The sequence below is a fragment of the Carettochelys insculpta genome, chromosome 19 (genome assembly GCF_033958435.1).
Source record: "Carettochelys insculpta isolate YL-2023 chromosome 19, ASM3395843v1, whole genome shotgun sequence".
NCBI classification, from domain to species: Eukaryota; Metazoa; Chordata; order Testudines; family Carettochelyidae; genus Carettochelys; species Carettochelys insculpta.
In genome coordinates, this window is record NC_134155.1 from 6564930 (window position 1) to 6586410 (window position 21481).

At 37.6% G+C, this 21481-nt stretch overlaps 1 protein-coding gene across 1 annotated transcript in view; it reads left to right on the forward strand.

Moving 5' to 3' along the window:
* Positions 1–20969, forward strand: part of BRIP1 (BRCA1 interacting DNA helicase 1) — a 140576-nt gene extending 119607 nt beyond the window's left edge. The window contains exons 16-19 of the mRNA XM_075014013.1: positions 9588–9700; positions 12916–12998; positions 15270–15542; positions 16755–20969. Coding sequence (XP_074870114.1) covers positions 9588–9700; positions 12916–12998; positions 15270–15542; positions 16755–17644 — 1359 coding nt within the window. The 3' untranslated portion in view covers positions 17645–20969. The remainder of the gene's footprint in view (positions 1–9587; positions 9701–12915; positions 12999–15269; positions 15543–16754) is intronic.
* The last annotated feature ends 512 nt before the right edge of the window (positions 20970–21481 follow it).

Below are 21481 nucleotides of genomic sequence, written 5' to 3' on the forward strand. Positions count from 1 at the left end.
GAAGGGCCTTCCTGTCTCCTCCCAGCAGATTTCCTCCTGGATAATGACATGCATCAAGGAGTGTTACAAGCGCATGGGAGGTTCCCCCTCGGCCAGTTAAGGTGCTCTCCATGAGAGCACAGGCATCTTCTGTGGCATATCCAGCACATGTGCCTATCCAGGACATTTGTAGGATGGCCACCTGGTCTTCAATTTATACTTTTACAGCACAGTATGCTTTGACGCATCATGCAAGGGAAGATGCTGCAGTGGGCAGGGCTGTCCTGCATTCCTTTTGGGGCTCTGACCCCACCTCCTATACATTGGCTTGTATTCACCTAACTTGGAATGGACATGAGCAATCATTGGAAGAAGAAAAGACAGTGACCTGTTCTATGACTGGTGTTCTTCGAGGTGTGTTGCTTGTGTCCATTGCAAAACCCTCCCACTGTTGAAGTAGCTGGCAAGAAGGAATTGAGTGGGGGGGGGCAGTGGGAATTGGGGGACAGCTGTCGGGCGGTGCATATATTGGCCGCCATATAGGCACCATTCCAGGGGGCGCCGCAATGACCATATGGCTACTGGCTAGGCCAAAAAGTTTCTGGTGACTGGGCATGTGCCAGTGCGCACCCAACTTGGAATGGACATGAGCAACACATCTTGAACAGCCATTCTAGAACAGGTAGCTCTTGTTTCCGAAATAAAGCTACTTTGTAGACATAGCCTTTGTGTGGAGAATGTTGCCGAAAAGGTGTTGAAAACTAATTCAAAGTGCTTTTAGTTTTCATGGCTCTAAAATTTTAAAAGCCATTCAACAAGTGTAAGCTCCACTTGCTTACAATTTTCCATAATAGCCAGAAGCAGAAATTTTAGATAGTGTACACTATTTTCCTGAAATATTTTTTTCTGAATAACTCCTTTCCCACTACGATGCCCAGTACTAATTATGATGCAGTTTTCATGTAAACTAAAAATTACAGGTAATAGGGAGACTGGTTTTGGTAACCATTTGTGAAATACAAAATTCCTGTAGTTCAGAAAGATAACATTTAGGTTCAGATTATCAGGCAAAGCTAGTGGATGGCATTTCTCTTCTATTGGTGCAACAGTAATGTCAATATGTTGGCACAGATTAAGAAAGTCATCCCTAAATATATCCCTCAGTTAAGCCTTTGGTTAAATAACACAGTAAATCAAAACTTTTCTTCTACCTTTAGTAGTTCACTTTTCTGATCCATGAAAACTTTCAAAGTGATTTTCTTGTGTTTATCTTGTCCTTAGCAAGTAGTGTTGACCTTTAAGTTTTTACTTTACTGTCAAAGAATGTTGAAGGCTTTAAAAGTGAAGCTATCACCTCGGGGATTTGTAAGGATGACTGACACTTATCACTTCACCTTAGACGCAGTGGCACTGAGCGTATGCAGCAGCATTGTACCTCAAGGGAAGCTGTTTGATTTTTTTCACTTCTGCTTCACTGGAAATGGATTGAATTTTCTCTTCAGAGGAGAGTTTTGGTTGCATTAGATTTTAATCAAGTCACTTGTTCACAGTCCCTCAAAGCCTACAAGACTGACATGAGTAGATGGGCCTGGGGTGAATGTGCTAGATGATTTGTCAAACCATAAAACTTCAAGATGTTTGAGATGCCCCGTGCTGTAGTGACAATAGTAAAAGTGTTCAGTGGCTGCAACGTTATGTAAGACTTTCCTATTGTCTTTGTCACTGGGATTAAAAGTGAAAATACTTGAAAATGAGTGAAGTTCTTCAAACGGAAGGGTACTCTGTGGATCAAAAATAAGAGAAGTATATGCCTTTCCATGTAGTAGTAATTAATGTTCTGTCACAGAAAGATACATGGAGAAATGATAAGCTCTAGGATGATAGTTGTCTACAGGTGCTCCCTCATATTTAGCATTTTGAATTGTAGGGCAATAAATAGGCTCTGTGGTGTGGAGCTGCACCTATAAATGCAGAGGTGACATTTATCCCTTTCTTCTCCATTACTGGTATAGAAACAAAACCTAAAATGTGTGTGCTGAGGATGTGGAGACTTGCATGGATGGGTGGTTCCTGGCCAGCTTACTGGCAGCCAAAAAAAGGGAGTAGAGGGGGCGATAGATCAGTGGTTAGCCACTAGAAGGTGATATGAGTCCGCACAGTTGAGTCTGTCTGATTTATCCAGCACCAAAATGTGCTATAGAATGTAGTGGGTGGTAACAGAGAGACACCACAGCATTCTATAGATAACCAAATACTTGATTATATTGAGACAGTATTGACCTTTAGCGTATCTTTTAATGCCCTGTTTGACACCTCTTCATACTTTGAAAGATTCAGTCTGAGAGCCAGTACTACTCAGAACAGCCACTTTCATGTTGCTGTAAAGCAACTTTAGGACATTTGTTATGTTTATCTGGACATTCAGTCTTCAAAAGTATAATCCAGAGGGCTTGGCGATTCACTGAATCAAAGGCTTTTGTTAGATCAATGAAAGCCATCTTTCTGACACTTTCTTGCAGCCGTCATGCTGTGAAGATCATATCCACAGTTCCACGACATGGTTGGAAACAGAGCTGTGTCATCACCCTAACCATGTTTGCGGTTTTTTTATTGCCATCTTTCTTTACCAAATTGCTGGTAGGATCCCATTTGGCATTGAAATAATTTATAAAATGGGTGGAAAGCTGTTCAGGCTTATCAGGCTGACAGCTAAGTGTAAGTTTCCACCACATCTACCATGGAACTTCAGTATGCTGGTGACAGTTTTTGCCTACTCTGAGAAAGATCTTCAAACTATCCTGGATGTGTTTGCCAAGCCTTACACATGTCTTGGTCTCACGCTCAACATCAAGATGACCAAAGTGTTCTGTCAGCCCTCTACAAATGAAGTATCACACACTTCATGTTTTAAAATCTGTGGATAAGTACTGAAGAATTTCAAGCATTTCATCTGCTTTGGAAGTCATCTCTCATCCAAGGCAGATATTGTTGCAGAAATCCAACACCATTTGAGTTGTGCAGCCTTTTCTTGTTAATGACAGGGATTTTGAAGATCTCGACTTTGGAACAGATGCCAAGCTTCTCTCAGCATTGTTGTATGGTGCTGATACCTGGACAGCCTACAAGCATCACTGGAAAGTCCTTGAGAGGCAACACCAACGCTGCCTCCATAAGATCTTGAAGATCAAATGGGAAGACAGAGACACCAATGTTAGTTTTCTGGATGAGACAGATACCAGTATCAAGACAATGATCATCTGTCATCAACTCCACTGGACTGGTCACGTTGTCCAGATGCCAGACCATCACCTCCCAGAACAGGTCCTGTTCTCTCGTCTGGAAGAAGGGTACCATAACGTAGGGGGACAGTGGAAGCAGCCATAGGGATTTGCTGAAGGGTAATTTAAAGAAGTGCAATCTTGACATTTATGCTTGGGAGATACTCCCACAGGATCTCTCAAAATGGAGAGAGGTACTACATGATGGTCCCCTGCATTATGAATTTGCCCGCCAAGCTGAGGACGACAAGAAGTGTGGGAGGAAGGAGAGACTGGCTCCCAGTCATGGTCAACAGCCTCCTGCCATACCTGGAAACATCTATCCTCACTGTAATAGAACTTGTGATTCAAGAATAGGCCTTATCAGTTACCTGAGGATCCACAACTTCCATGGAAGATGATCATACTTGGCAATGAGTGATCACCATCATCTTTTAATATTATAAATGTGTATAGTTTTTTTTTTTAAAACTGAAAAATATAGCCACTGTGTGAAAGTGAAATAGAATGATCTGTATTAAATAATCTGGGTTTTATCTTTAGTGCTTTACGAGTAGATTAGTATGATTATTAAATAGGTTATTATACAGCAATGACAGAACCTGATTTGACAAGATAGAGGTGATGTTCATTTGCATATTTCAGTCCCTTTAATATATATTAACATTGTTTGCGCATGAAATAACTGCACCAGTTTACAGGCAGCGTTCTGCTGTCAATATGTCAGTTTTTATTGTTAGTACATTGAGATTGTATGTTTAGATACAGTGTTCAATGAGCTTAGTAAGGAATGGAATGTGTTCTGTGATTTACCCTGGTCTTTACACATTCTTTATTTAGTCTTAATTCTCACAGATGATGATGATGATGATGCTTATTTTGAAGGAAAAAGTTAATGCTGCGCTGTGTAATGTTACTTCTACTTAATATTTTTATTCAAAAAATACAGTATTAATGTCTTTCACTTTCCTATACTTGCAACCTTTGTGGTTAACTGGAACTCATCAAGAGGGTGACTGGATGACAGGTATCTTCTGAATGTGTATAATTATTGCTCTTTCAGGTGGAAAAGGGAACCTAACTGGACATGAGATTTGAAGATGATGTATTTAAGATTATATATATTTTGCTTTTTAAATCTGAGGTGGATGAATGTAGGGGAGAAGTGTGTATGTGTCTATGTATATAAACACACAAATAAATTAATATCGTCAATATTAGTTTAGCCTTACTCAATCCCAAGTCATCCTGCTTCCAATCTCTTTAACTGTGATTCTCACACCACCACCATTTGGTAGTATAAAGAACAAAGAAGGTTTCTGGCCAGGGTTTTCATCTGTGCTGCTGTCTGTGTTAACATTAGTGTCATTACAGAGCCAAACTGTTGTCTTGTCTTCTGTATTCCTCCTTTTGTGATTCACGTTGTAATTTAAAAGGGAAGATAGAGAGTATTTGTGAAAAACAGTTTCTGAAGTGCTGCTGTATCAAAGAGTGAGCCTGACTTCTTAACATTTGGCGGTGGCCCAGGATTTTTCCCATTTTAGCAAAATATATAACTGTATTTGGTTAAATAAAGTAGTGCCTAAAAAATCTTGAATATATGCCAGAGAAAACACAGCCATACTGATTTTATCTATTTGAAGTTATTCAGCATACAAGACCTTGTACTGTGGTTTAGCCATTGTAATTTATATTGTGATTTTTTACTGATACGTGTGTTTATGATACGCTGATATTGAACAGTAATGCTCCTAATGTACATTCTCTCTCTCTCTTCCAATTTGGTTTTGCTATAAACTGTTTAGGTCTAAGGCCCTATGCTTGGCTGAAGATAAAACCATTTTGCATGAGTGTCTGGTGGACAATGTGTTTATTTTTACTGAAGTAAAATTTTCTTAATAGTTTTAATCAGTAGTTTTAACAGATTAGTTCTTAGTCTTATTTATGGGTTGACTACTAAGTCCTAAAAAAGCTTATCATGAGTGGCTAAAGAGTGTAATATTTCTCAAATATGTTGTTTATGTGATGGTGTCTTAAACTTCAAGTGTCATATACACTTATATTTACCTCAGTTTTATATGAAACTGCCATAAAGAGAAACTTATTTACTGCACTGATGTTAAATTGAAAAAACACAATTTACAGGATAAAATATTGCTGTGGCTATATCAGCTCCCCTCTGATTTATTCCAGAAGCTATTAATTCATAATACACTGCCATTTGCATGCCCTAGAATTGTTGTAATTTGTTGGGTTTTTGCTAAAGTAAATGTGCTGCTTCGATACAATGCAAGTTAAGGCGCTATACAAGTTTCTGCATGTAACTCTAAGTAAACCTCCACTCTGACCTGCCACACCCCAACTACTCTCTCATCACCTCAGCATATGATGAATAATACAGTAATTTCATGCTGTTTTCTCCATGAACAATACAGGCTATTTTTCCTCGTATCACCTGAATCAAAGATGAATCCAGGTCTTCACAGATAAAGCATTTTTATTTCACCTAACCCATTCTCCATCCTCCCTTCAACACCATTCTAAGAGAGCTTGTCTAGTAAAATGTTTAACTTTCTGTAACTTTCTGGTTTAGAAAATCATTGTAAAATGCATTTGAACTCTAATACAAGCTGCCCCAAAATCACTACAAATCACAATAAGTGAAGTTTGGTTTTGGCCTTTAGTTTTGGTTGAAATTCAGTGAATTTTCCAGGTAAAGCTCCATAATGGGGAAAAGTCTGTCTAATTAAGCATTAAAAGAAAGAGTGGTTAACAGGTATAATGTTGTTTGACTTCAGCTAATGTGACTGTGACCATGACCTCCCAGACAGATCAAAGACTAATCTCTGTGACAGCTGCAAGATGGCAGAGCTTGCCACAGGCCTTCTGCTGCTGCTTGTTGAAGCTATTTGTCTGTAAAGCATGCCTGATAGCTAAGAGTATATTTTTAAGGATGAACAGGTAAAAGTAAAAGGCTGTCTTTTGACATTTTAACTAATCCCTTCTAGCCTGTGGTTTACTGCACATTTAGGATATTTGCTAGCAGGAGAGACTGGCTTTTTCACATATGCATCATGTCATTTCGAATTGGGTGTTGATTTGATGCTTGATAATGCAGAGTTATACAATGAAATAGATTCTGATTGGATTAAAATGACATGCAGTGGCCCTTTACCTTTCTTAGACTTATAATGAAGGCTTAACCATTGGCAGTCTGAATAGTCACTTCATGCTGAAACATGATCTTTAGAATGAAAAAAAGAATACTTTGTTTTTCGTCATTCATTGTTCATATAATTAAGTTACTACCTCTTACATTTATAGGCCTCAGTGTTTGTTATCTGATATGAGTGGTTTTGCGAACTCAGTTATTATATGAGTGTACTTCTGTGTGTAAATGTGACACTTAACTGCAATAATTGTATTTGGTGCAAAACAGAATGATGAATAATTCTAACGTTGCTTCACTGACTCTCTTTCAAAGTAGCAAGAAATTACAGACATGCTAAATTCATTAATTTCGACAAAATGCTTTCTGAAAAAAAATCCTATTGATAAATGAGTCATAAAATATTTTCCAAAGAATTTTGTTTTCACTACTTCCTAATTTAAAATACAGAGTGAGAGTTTCCCATTTCTTATATGGCTTCATAAATTTTGTTCTCTGCCTCAAATCCTTGGAAAGTACTTCCTTTGCTTATTCTAACTGCATTTATGATGATAAACAGAAAGGTGTAATTACAGGTCAAAGTTCTTTTGTGAAGAGCTGTAGTAATGTTTATAAACTATTTGGGGGGGAAAAGCTTCTGTATGTTGCAAAAATATACAGGAAACCATCATGCCCCAGTCAACAAATTCTGAGTGACTGGAACAAATATTAAATCTGTGAAATCAAACTGAATTTACTTTCTGGCAATAAAGATTGAATTTGTAAATTTGACAGGCTGTTTCAAAGGGCATAAGTACACAAAATAAAATTTCTTACCCAAATTCAAGTTGAAAGTTACCTGTCAGATGTGGTTAGAAGTCTGCTGTTTTCTCTCCTGAAGCGTGTCCTTTCAGATGTCAGTTTAAAAAGGTTAATACTGTGCAAAAGAGCAGTGAAAAGAACCTTTCTTTTGTAGTTTTATGCCTTTTTTAACCAGTACATTTTGAAAACATATATTGAAGCTAGATATATTCTCCATATAAGAGATCCTTTTTCACATTCTCAGAATGGACCTTATAACAAGCACTATCCCCTTGTTTGAAATGGTATGGGAAGGGTTTTCTTTTGCAGCTGTTGTCAGCTTGTTGACTAGTGGGGAGAGGTTCCATTTACTTGGAAGAGCTGGCTTCTTCCCCCAGGAGGAACTCTATTTTTTACTGACCCTGCTGCAGGACACCCTAGCCCTCTTTTTCTACTTGACATACTAGAATTCTGCTCTAGCAATCCAGCATTTATATTAAGAAATACCTCTGAATTCAGCTTCTGGGACAGAAATTTATTATTTACTTTGCCCTTTTCTTTAAAAAAGCACCTTTGTACTTCAGAAGTACTTGCTCCTTTGCTCACATCCAAACTAGTACATCTACTTTACAAAACTACAATATACGTGGGGATATATTGGTGTCAGATTACTGGAGAGACAAGGTGAACAAGGTAATATCATTTAGTGCACCAGTTTCTTTTGGTGAAAGAGATGAGCATTTGAGCTTATGCACAGCTGTTCTTCAAGTCAGTTCTTTCTTGCCACCAGAGGTTGGTCCAATAAAAGGTACTACGTGACCCACCTTGTGCCTCTTAATACCCTGGTACCCAACACAGCCACAAGTTCTTTTCTTCAGTTCTGCCATGTGATGAGGGAATTATTCCCAATAATAAATCATTTTACGTGCCTGTCAGTTATGCATGCCATGATGAAAACTAATTGCATTTGATAAAAATGTGTGTTCTAGTAGCCTGGTGAGCTTGGCTAGTACGTGGTTGTAGTAGCCAGAGTAACTGCAACCTGCTGTAACGAATGAGATGAGAATGGCAATGTATAGCATGTCAAGAGTCATAGTGCCTTTCAGTCTTATACAACAACTTGAAAACTACTGAAATGACTGTATTAATGATTATCCATTCTTTGCCAGCAGGCCACTGAGGTCTGTATAAAACATATTACTGTATTGCAAATGGTAGGCTATCACTGAGTGAATCACATATTATGTATGAAAACAACGAGCAAAGAGAAGGAATATACCTGAAAAATAGAAATATTATTTAGAATTATAATAAAGAACAATAAATCAATTAAGTTTTGGATATTTTAGTATTTTAGTAACAGCAACAAAGGGTCCTGTGGCACCTTTACAGACTGACAGAAAAGTTTTGAGCATGAGCTTTCGTGAGCACAGACTCACTTCATCAGATGCTGGTCTCGGAAATCTGCAGGGCCAGGTATAAATAAGCCAGAGCAAGGGTGGGGATAACAAGGTTAGCTCAGTCAGCAAGGGTGAGGCTTACACTCACTCTTCTCTTCTATAGACTAAATAAGCCCAAATCCCTCAGCCAGTATTCAATGTTCAATATTGTAAGTTTTATATCAAATATACAAATTCTTCATTCTGATAGGCTGGTCTGTAGTTTCTCAAAGTCTGGAATATTGGTCCTAAAGTCAAACTGTATTTTTGTGGAAATTACAGCAACAATATTTACTGTACAATTGAATTATATAAGCACTGAAAAATCCATGTCCAAAATTATCTCCACTTTGCACATTTCAAAATCTGTGATTAACCTTTCAAGTAAGAATTTTATCATAATTTTGAAAAATGAAAGATGTTTAGTATCAAAATACTTTGAATAAATTTGGTGAACAGGGATTCATATGCATACAACACTAATATTAGTTATTACCAGACACAATGCTCTGCTGTTAGTCTGAGATGGTTTTGGTTTAATCTTAAGCAAAGAATAGTCATTGTCTTTAATTGGTTAGTAGTGCTGTGATGTGAATGAATGGCTTCCAAGATGAGACCACCCGACTCATTTCAGTTGTGGTTTAATCAGGACTTGGGTGATGTTTTCTCTGGAAAAGAATGCGGTGTTTTTAGCCCAGTATTCTACCTGACATCCTCCTTCCTCACTCTTGCATCTGATGAAGTGGGTTTATGCCCAAATAAATCTGTTAGTCTTTAATGCGACAGGACTCCTTGTTGTATTTGCAGACACAGACTAACATGGCTGCCTCTCTGATACTTGTGTCTCATGCCCAGTTGTTTAACCACTTTGTTCTGTTTTTCCTTTTATTATACAATTTTGCAAAAGGAAATATTTTAAAATGTTTTTAACTCTGTTTCTAGGTTGAGTTAAAGAGAAAATACAATGACCACCACTCAAAGACAAGAGGCCTTTTGCCAGGTAGCCAGTGGTATGAAATTCAAGCTTATAGGGCTCTCAATCAGGCATTGGGCAGGTGAGAGGATTTGAATGATCATTTAAATATTTTAGTTTTTAAACTCCTTTCTCATGCATGATAAATCTCTCACTTTTAGCTGTGGAGGCATCTGTGCATATCATCTTCATGTTCTCTTTTGAAATTGTTTAAAAACACAGATACTCAGATTTTTGCTCTCTTCAGATAGGTGTCAGTAAAATCCAAGGGGCTGCCATGAACACTTTAAAAATTAAGCAAATATTATTCAGGAAGCAGACTTTTTAAATTCAGGAACTCTTTCATATTTTATAGATCAGCTAAGATCTTGGAAGTATCAAATGCCTAGATTTCTGACTGACACTTAAGACAGTGGCTCTTTCATTTCAAAGTAAAAAATTCTGTGAATTCTACCTTGTAAATATTTCTGCCCTGCGTACTCCTATGGACCAAATGTCTTGTAACAGCTAACACAGTTAAAGCTGGACTGATGTATCGCAAAACAAGTGGCTAGATAGTTGACAAGCTGATGTTTATGCTGAAAGAGGATGGGGGAGTGAGACTGTAACCAAACTGTCCTCCATACTCTTTTAAAGAGACTACATTGGAACGGAGTGTTTGGTATGACTATGATTAATAAGACTTTCAAAAAGAGTAATGTTTGTTTGCACTAAATTGAGGTTAACTTTGAGGGGAGGTCTACATTTGCTGTGGCACGTAGAGCACAGAAACCAACCCCACAGCTTGAATGGGGATAAATAGTAGTGTAGGCAGCAAGGCACTGCTTTGGAGAGTAGACACATGCTAGATCCTAGGGTATGTATTGGTTTTCTATGTGCCTAAGCATCACTTCCCACATCAACACTGCTGTTTTAGCTGTATAGTATCCTGCTGCCAGATCCTTTCCTGGACTGCAGTGAAAGACACTGGAAGGAAGAGGATTTAGGCAGTAGGGGAAGATGCCAGCAATGGGAGCTGGCAAAGCCATTCCATGTTGGGGGAGTCTTTTCCTACAGTAGGGAATGGCTTCAGAAATAGGGGGACCCTACACTGCCAAAATAGCAGTGTAGATGGGGAGGCACAGCTTGGGTGAATAGAGGACCTATATAATACTGTACTCACGTACATATCCACCACCCACCCCCTTCAGATATGCCTTTACTTTGTTTGCCAAAACTGACTTATTGGTTACACTACTGTTATACTTGTGCGGTGGAGCTCTGCAGGTATGTAGTCTGCACACCACCCACCCAAACAAACATGCAGTGCAGAAGTATCCTCAGTGTGACTTAATACAGCATGAGAGGATTTTATCTATATAACGAAAGGGGAAGTGTTTGGTGGGGAGGAATATGACGGAGAATAGTAAAAGATGGCGGTATCCTCATTGTTAGGTATACATCTTGTTGTTGTTCTTTTGGAAGGTGAGAGTAATTTAAAAATTAAAAATTTTAGATACCTGAGAGTGCAAGAGTGGTGATCAGTGATGGAAGACTTACTGAAGGAAGTGAGTTTGAGGAGGAGCATGTAGTTGCCTGGTATACAGAATATTTTGTTTTAATATACAGAAACACTTAAAATTTGTTGATTATGAAAGGTCTTCAATGTGTAATTGGCAATTTAAATGGATGCACTTTAACCAGAGCTGAAATGGAAAAACAGACTCCTCTACTGCTGTATTTTGGAATGGCTCAGTTGCATGCAAGGGAGAAAAATTCTGTTTTATATTATAATTTGACCCAGATTTTGTTACAAGTTGTGGCCAAGGAAGCAAGTACATTTCAGTGCATTCATCAAAATAGAATGTAGAGCAAATATAGTCCTATGCTGATAGCCCTATGAAGTGGTTGCTGCACATAGGCTAGCATCATTCTGTAAAAGATGCCTGCAGGGACTGAAGTGAGCAGAAGCATGTTAGTCTTGAATCTGGCACTTCTTTTTTAATATAGTGCTGCTACAGTGTATGAAATAATGTAAGTCCATGAAACGAAATAACATTTGGGAATATACCAGATGGTGTTCATAACCAGGTGACAACTGTACGATGAATTCCTTGCAATGCTGCTTTACTAAAAGTGTGGAATATGTTTCCAGTGGGTATAATTCATTTCAATGGCAAGTTAAAAGAGCACTTTATTAAGCACCAAAACTGAGGAGCTCAGAAGAAATCTTTTGCCTTGAATTGATAGTTCCTAAGATATTCAAGAAAAATGATTTGCTGACCTAGTCAGGATGATGGGAATTAGAAGTTCTTGGGTGTAATTCCATTCCTGACATAATGGTGTTGTATATCCAATCAGACTTATTTTTGTCTGGTTTCCTTAGTTTTTAAACTGATAATTATTCTTATGTATATCTCATGGGCTTGTGTAATATTGTTCACTTATTTTTGTATAGTGCTTTGAAAATCTTTTCTGAAAGACACTGTAGAAGGTCAGTGTCTTACAGAAGTAATTTTTGATTCATATGAAGTGGCATTTAAGGATTCTTTGCCCACGAAAGCTTATGCTCCAAAATATCTGTTAGTCTATAAGGTGCCACAGGACTTCTTATTGTTTTTGAAGATACAGACTAACTCGGCTATCTCTCTGACATTTATGGATTGTTACTGAAAGCCACTCTTTTTTACAAAATCAACACATTGTTACTTTGAATCTTAATTTTTCTTCGTATCAAACCTTGGCAAGAAACAGAACTTCAAAATCTAGCAAGAAGACACTAAAACAAGTACATAGTTTTATATAAATCTCGCACAACCACACTCATTACATTCACCTATCTTCCCCCCCACATTCTTCTGAATTCTCCTTTCAAGTGGGTCTTGCCCATGAAAGTTCATGACTTAATGAATTTGTTAGTCTTTAAGTTGCTACATGACTGTTTGTATTATGTGACGCTACAGATTAATGTGGCTGCCTCCTGACACTATTTCCCACAAGAGATAATTGGCAGATAAATAACATGTTTGTTGTATATTTATTAGATGTCAAGTGTTCAGTTTGTGAAATAGTGTGACCTCCTAGTTTGTATGTCAACACATGGTCACTCTTATGATTTTGTGAAAATGCAATGTCCATGCTAACCTACCTTCTGATGTAGTTTTTACATTCCTTCTCTGCTAGATATCCCTTCTTTGAGAGCGTAGAAAAGCACGTCTTACACATCTTTGATGCTTCTAACTATATGCAACAAATAAATCACTTGGTTTTAGATGCTATTTTGTTTAATTATATTTATCTTCCATTGTTCTCTTGCAGGTGTATTCGTCACAAAAAGGATTGGGGTGCACTTATGTTGATTGATGATCGCTTCAGGAGTAACCCTAATAAATATATAACAGGTAAGCTACTCAGATACTCCTGGGAAAGTTTCTAATACTAGGATGTTGTATTGGGAAATCTAGGCTTCCGGAGGGTGATTTCCCAAAGAAAACTGTTGAGGGGGAATAGTAACAGAGAGGTAGCCGTGTTAGTCCGTGTACTTTTTTGTTTTGTTTGGATACAGACTAACACGGCTACCTCTCTGTTACTGTTGAAGGGGAAGCTATAGCAAAACGTACTGTTTAAACCAGGGCGCTCAAACTTAATTAGCCTTAGGGCCAATGCCAGTCCTCAAATCCTCCTAGTGGGCCAGCAGATCCCCCCATCTGGCAGGGCTATGGAGGCCAGGGTTCCCCATGTATTCTCTCCTCCATGCGCCTCCTGAACCTACTTGCCAGCACATGTACTTGCCCACCCTCCCCACTTACCAGCTCTTGCACAAATCCACCATCTCCCAAGCCAGCCTTTGCTGTGTTTCTCTGTTTCTTCATAGCTTCTGCTGCTTCAGTGAGTACAGGGGGACCCACCCCTGAGGCCACCCCGCACCAGACTCCCTGGTAATCCCTGAGGCTGCGTTCTTCAGGGGAAGAGGCTTGACATAGGGGATGCGATGTGTGAGAGAGAGTAGTGAATGGGCAGAAAGAGGCAGGGCAGGGGTGGAGCAGAGCTGGACTTGGGGAAAGGATAAAAACCCCTCCTTTTTCCTTCCCAGGGCCACAGGGACTAATGTGCTACTGTCATGCACAGGCTGGTTTGTGGAATTGCTTGAGCTACAGATGCCCCCTGTGCCCTGCGTTAAACTCAGCAGTTCTGTGATTTGTGCAGCTAGAATTCTGCACAACTCTAAAACTCTGTTTCTGAGTGTCAACAGACTTAAAATGCACTGAAACACACCAATTGTTCATTCTGGTATTTTAACTCCTATCAGAACATGCTGGTTGTAAGGTTTGTTGAGGAAATGTTAATTTACAAAATTGAACTGACATTTTTCAAAATGAAATTTATAACGTAAAAACTATTATCAATGGTATGATAGATATAAAAATGAAGGTATTGACCTTCATTCTCTTTAATTCATTTAAATGAGTAGTTTTGCAACCATAGTGAACTGCATGGGCTAAAGTTAGCAATTAGAGAGTTAACCAGCTGGTTCAACCATTCCTTTATGTGCATCATTGAGCATTTATTTGTGCTGTCATGATCAGCACAGTTTCTTCATGTTTAGTAAAATAATGCACCTAAAACAAAAATAGGGATTACATGACATTAGTCAAGGAGAAATTTCTTAGGAATAGATTGCATGAACAACCACAAGTAAAGCAATAATGTAAAAGAGATAATGCTGGTGTCCAGTCAGCAGGTGGAGCTCAGATTCTGTCATATGCACAGTTTTCTGACATGTCATTTAGCATGAGGCAACAGCTTAGATAACCAAAGAGCAGAAACAAAAAGGAGAGACCATAGTATCATAATTGACACACTGAAAATTTGTGAATTTGGTAAGAGTAATATTTTGTTCAAAGGATAAAAGCTAATTAAAGAAAACTTTCTAACAAAGTATTTTAAGGGATTAAAAGGGGTATTTTTATTACAAAAATTAATTTTCACTATCTTTGATTTTCCAGATTCAGCAAAACATTTTAAGATTTCAGATATACAAGAATTATAAAAGTTAATATTGGTTCATGTTATCTTGTATGATATTTTGAAGTTTTAAGTGATTGTGATTCTTTCAAAAAATCTGAGACACATTTTCTAATATGCAAAACGTGAAAACTATTTAAATACTGCTGTTTTGCCATGTAGTGAAACAACTTTAACAAACATAGTCTATATATATAAATTCCTCTTGTCATTATTCATGATCTTTAAATTTATATCACAGGAAGGAAAGCAAGAGGGGCATTATACAGATATCAGAGGACAACAGTAATAAAAGTTTTGGAAAGCTGCAACATTGCTGCTGTCCTTACCAGTAGATTTCAGTTTAAATATACTTTGAGAAGGTTAAAAGAAAAATAATAAAATGAGGTAGAGAATATTTTAAACCAAATGATAACACTATCTGTACTCTAGTTTTTGAAAAATATTCATAGAAAGGTATAAACAAATCAAGGTTTCTGTCCTGTAAGCAATCGAATGCTTAATTTACTCATGGTATTAATTCCCCTGCACTCTGACTAGTCCCATGAGTGAAGTTAAATGTGTAAGTGTTTGCAGGACCAGTTTAGTAACTTGCAATAGCTACTGTATGAGGTAAGTTTGGTTGTTGCCTTTTTTGTTTTCATTAGGATTGTCCAAATGGATCCGTCAACAGATCCAGCACCATGAGAACTTTAGTACTGCACTTGATTCCTTGGAGGCGTTTGTTAAAAAAAATCAGGACGACACTGTTTCTTCAGACAAGTGTAATAATGAATTTCTGCTTGGGCATTCAAGTTCAAAAGATCCATCACCAACTTCATTATGGGAGACATCTATTAATCTGTCACCAGATGATCCTGTTGAAAGTAAAGTAGAGAATTTGGTCCAGGAAGCACATTCATCTACAGCAATCAACACAGGTAATTTTACAGCATCAATCAAGTAACATCATGGTGACAAAGAAAAGTATGCTTATTTCCATTGTTAAACTTTCACTATCAATTCTCAGAACTGATATTTTTGTATAACCTGTGAAATCTTGCATCTTTTTTTAAAGAGACATGTTAAAATATATAAAGTGCTGTGCTGTAAAATGGCCTTCTCATAAATGTATGTAAACTTAGGTCAGGTGATTACATGATTAGTTACTCTATATAGTTGTCTTTTAAACTAACAACTCTATACTGGATGTTTTAAAATGTTAAACTCTCACATTATTTTGGTTCTCTTATTAAAAAAATATAAGGATAATTACAAGTAAGTTTACATCTATTGATACAGGTTGAACCTCTCTAGACTGTCACCCTCAGGACCTGACCAATGCTGACCCAGAGCATTTGCTGAACCATGGGAGATCAATATTGTCTGTCAGCATTACCAATACTTCACTACTTACTGGGCTCATAGAAGACATATAGGGGCAAATTAGAGCTAAATAGCAGCATAGAACACAGGACTGGTGGCTGTAAACAAATTTTATGGGCACATGGGAAACTTGGCCACACCCGTGATAGGTGGACATCCAGCTAAAATCATGCTGGACCACAGACATTGCGAGACACCAGAGATTAAATATGTATTGACGTTGTAGGGGGAGAAAAGGTTGAATTCATATATTGTATCATTGTTTAAACTTTACTCACTGAAATTTTAGAATTGAGTCTGAGCTGTGACCTTGTCTCCAGATTGTTTCCAAAGTTTAAAGAATTGTACTTTGTGTACTCCCTACCTCTAACAGCTTGGCTAAATCAATACTATGCATGCAAATAGCATCACATTTCTGAAAAAGTGCGACTCCAAATCTGAATTTGGGGTGTCAAGCTCATCTCTAGTTATAACCATTTATGGAAGATAAGAGAATTTGCAAGTAGACAACATAGTAACTTAAAGTAAAAAATATTAACTGTGGCTTGGAATCCTACAGGCTCAAATACATGCTTTAACTGGATTGATGTGAGTTGTCCCACTTAAGTTAAAACATTATTATTTGGTGATCTGTCCCATTATACTGTATTTCAATTCACACAATAAAAGTAAGTCTGCAAGCTCAATAAATGTATGTGCAAAATATATTGTAAAATAAGGGAAAAAATTAAATCAATCACTATTGTATACTTGTGTGATTCTCACAGATGGTCAGAATGTTGGCGCAGAAAGTCATTTGTACCAAACTGTGTGGAGAGAAAAACATCTGGATTCCAAACCAGCAAGACCTGCCATCAAAAAAGAAAGGGAGAAAAGGAATAGTTGGACTAATGCTGATCTTATGAAACAGTACTTCAGCAGTAAGCCACTGACTTCAACACCTCTGCCTGTGAATGAAAAGAAATGCATTTCCAAAGCTGTGTGTGAACAAAAAAGAAGTACTTCTGAATCTAGTCAGCGAGTTGTTAATGAACGTCAGTGCCAGTCATCATTGCTTATAGAACATACACCAAGCGGACCATCATTACAACAAGAAACAACTAGCTCCTCAATAAAGAGTGAGGATGCAGCTGCTGCAGGACTTCCTGCTGAACAACAGCTCTGCACTTTCAAAGTCATAGATCAATGCATTGAGTTATCTCCAGTAAGAGGAAAAAATGGACTTTCAATGTTAAGTGTAGCCATGGAAGCAGAAGCTGAGGATGACAGTATCTATTTTACACCTGAACTTTATGATGATTTAGAATCAGAGGAACAGCAAATTGAACCATTAACCCAAACTTGTAATAATACTGTGAATCAGAATGAATATGGTGCTTGCATTGTAGCTGAAGATCTTTTTGAAATCAGTACTTCAAAAGTAGTAAGGTCAAGTAGAGAAATAAAAAGTAGTAATAATGTGAGCACAGAACTAGATCTTATAGTGCAAAACGACAAGATTAAAGGTAATGCAGTTAGTGATGCTGCATGTATTACTAGAGTAGAAGTGGAACAGAAAAAATATCAGGAAGTGGATACCAGAAAAAAGAGAAGTAAACTTTCCAGATCACGAAACAAAGGTGTGTCTTCCTTTTCATTGAGCAATATTAGTCCATAGCTACCACGTTTTACAACAAAATTTCATAATAAACTTCATTATGAATCACTTATTTCTGGTAGGCTTTTTACTCAATACATAGCCTCACCGGTAGAGAAGTGGTGGAATTGTACTTTCATTTTATCGCTATCAGATTTGATTTTTTTTAATATTTTTTATTTTTCATATGCAAATAATACTGCTCTGCTATTTTTCTTCAGACTTGATTAAGATTTTTCTTTACAAACAAGTTCCAGGGAATCATAGACTGTAGACCCAGTAGTATTATGTGAAACTAGGATGAGGATAAAATTGATCATTTTTTTCTCCTCAATTCATCTGTTGAGCTCTAGCAAGCAATTACTGTTATACTTTTAAAAAAATGTTAATATGCAGAACAGGCATATTCCATGAACATCAGGTAATTTGCTAGAGCAACCCTAGATACCCAAATTAGGTGAGTCCTTTTCCATTCTTTCGTCTTTTCTGTCAAAAAGAACATAGCAGTAGCTAAGCAGTACTGAGCAGACTGCTTGAAAGCTGATTAATAATATTATGCATTCCTTTGTTTCATGTGTAAATAGAAAGTTTAAGAAAGCTCATATCATTAACGTCTCATTAACGTCTCTTCAAAATTTGCTGCTTTGATGATCTTTCTTATTTATGGTCACCTGATATGTAATAACAGCAAAACAAGGGTTCACTTTTCTACTTTGTAAATGCACTACTTATGTAGCATTGGCCAAGTAAAATAGTACATGTACTTTGAAACCTTGCTGTGTGTATTTTATTTTTAAATGTTTCAATTTTATTATATAAGGTTAAATTTTGATCCTACTGATTTCAGCAGGACCAGAGTTAGGGCCATTATTACATATGGAAAAGCCAAGTGAGTATGTGTTACAAAATAAAGCAATAATGTCTATTAGATATTTAAAGAATACAAAATTTGGAATAATTACTTCCAGGACTTCACATGTATCTCAGGTTAATATGATGAATTAACAATTTGACTTTGAAAATGAGCGCAGGAGGAAAGATTTTACTGCAATGAAACATCGTGACACATGTGAGTGAGGCCAAACTAGTTTGTTTGTCATTAATTTATGGAGCATGTTTGGGAGAAAAAAATCCTGGGACAGTGTAGACAATCTTTAGCTGGATATTTATTTATTTGTCACACAAGTTGAACTGGAATGGCACATGTGATGTTTTCTTTGAAATTTAGACTAAAGGATGTTCTGGTATCCTGGTGTTCAAAACTGTAAATTGGCATTCAAGTATTGTGAATTAACTAGCTTCTTTTTTTCTACATTAAATATTACTTTAAAAAGATGAAATATTCTATATGCAAGTATGATAAAAGATAGAATATTAAATCTCTTTTGTGTATATTGCATTAGATTATTCAGCCCAACTTATAATTCATTCCATAACCTTTGACTAAAATTCTTTTCTTCTGTAGCGTCAGATGAAGAACATTGCATAAAATAATCTTCACATAAAGTCACTGTTCTAAAATTTAGTCTGCCTCATAATTGCTCCATAAAATCCCAATGCATCAGATTAATGTTGTATCTGCTTTATTGAACCTTCATTGAAATTATCTTCAGCTAACAGCAACTTTTTGTATGGGATTGGTAGACCAAAGGGCTAGTATTGGGTAAGAAAATAAAACTTCAGTGAAGATCTGAGCACAGGTGTGGAAAGTAAAGGTGTGGAAGGTGTTGCAGCACCACAGGTTTTCTACCTTTCCTCCCCATGTCCAGGGGCCAGCCCCTCTGCTGGCTCTACTAGCCCTGTGTCTGGTCTCCAGACAGACCCTCTGGGGTCCTGCCAGCCCCCTTTCCCAGCATCCAGGGTCTCACCAGCTTCAGCACTCCTCAGGTTCCTGCTGTCCACTATCACCGCAAGCTGTGCAGCCTGCTGTCTATGGGGTTCAAGCCACCAGTCCTGGAGGCTGTGCTGCTGCTCTGGGTCCTGCCATGGGGCTCTGTAACTGCCTCCAGCTATGACTATGTTCCCAACTCTCCTGAAGCAGATAGATCAGATGCCATTTCCAGCAATGCCATGCAATCTGAGAGAATTGGCACTTCTGGATGTGACCACAGCCTGAGGTAGTGAGGGGTGTGAATAGGTTGGAAGGGGTGCAGCTCAGCACCCTCAACATGAAAATAGTTTTATCACTACTATCTGGCTGAGTCTTTGTCTTCATTTTCTTTCTCTTTCTCTTCAAGCCAGCAGCTAAGACTTATATCATAGCAACTGAGTGTTTTTTCCCCAACTCCTGCAACCCTGGGTGAGGGGATAGGACATCTTTTTTAGGCCTACTGAAATAGTTACCAATCTTCATCTAAATGCTACCTGCAGTTTTATAGTTCATCTAAAATACTTAATTCTCTGGTTTGTCAGGCTTCTGCTCCTTGTGGAGTTTTGAGTGCTGCTGTTAAAAACATCTTGTAATTGTATCTTGATGCTCACATGAGAAATGCATTTTTTATATTTTCGTGTTTTAATCAAAATAGATAATACAAATCTTCTCTAACTTTTGTTTTGTGTCTTGGACCACAAGTTACCCTCTGTCTCCTATTTCAAGTCTTTCATACGAAATTTCTCCTCCCTTTCCTTACCATACGGAAGCCTCTAGACCCTTCCTCTCCTAAATCTGTGTTTCACATATGTATGTGTGCTTTTGTCTTATTTTGATTATAAACTCTTTGAAGCATGAAACTAGCCTTACCTGTGTTCAAGCATTGTGTTAATATATAATTGTTGTACCAATATATATCACATGGACGTAGGAAAAGTGCCACCTCCTGAAGTATCATCCCTTTTGCCATTAGATACTGGGTTTTCCTTGGAGTACACTATCCAAATATTCACCAGGGCCATCATAAATCCTGACTTTTAGACAGTTGCTTGGGAAAACTGATGGGATAATAGCTGTAGATAGTATTGCTGACTTTTTTAAATGTAGAAGCTATACATTCAGTCTTACACGTGTGCATGGGCATACAAGCTTGTTTTTTTCATTGTAGACATACATCAATGGTGACAAGCATTTTCTTTTTAAATGTATCAGACTTGTGGTGGCTAAAATCAATAAACATAAATTGGATACTTAGTCGTCTACTTAGCATGTAAACATTTTTGTCATAACTGAAAACTAACTTAAAACTGTGTCTGAACTCTTGAGTGAAATCTAAATTAGAGAAAGTATACCATTTATTTTGGAATAATCATTAATATTAATTTTTGTGTCTAAAATAACCAAATCCCAAATTTATTGAAGGACTGAATGTGCAAAGAGCATGCAAACGAAGAACCAAGAAAGCTACTATTAGGGGAAATGGCTACATCAGTGAAAGGTACCACATAAAGAGTAAATTAAATGAAGTTATTGAATGTGGTAGGGACAACTATTGATACTATATAAGAGCAAATATATATACAGGGCCCCCAACAGGGAGGGGCCAATTGCCTTGTGGCCAAATTATCCAAAAGGTCCTGGGCCCTTTAAATCACCACAAAGAGCTGTGAAGCACACTCCAGGTGGTTCTCAGGACTGGCTGGTGGGGGGCAGCATGGTGTGCTCTGGGCTGTGCTGAGGACTGGCTACCCCAGCCCTTCCACCCAAGGCTACCCCCCAACCCTCCCACCAGAGTCCTGGCAATTAAATTGATTATATATATCTCAATCATATGTGCTACCTTTTTCCTGTGGTGAAATAAAGTATAACATGCACATTTCTGTATGGTGTATTACTGATTAACATAATTATTGTAATTTAAATTTTCTATGAGTAATACAGAGACACGTCTGGCTTGAAAAATTGCACAGGGGATCTTCAATTGTAGT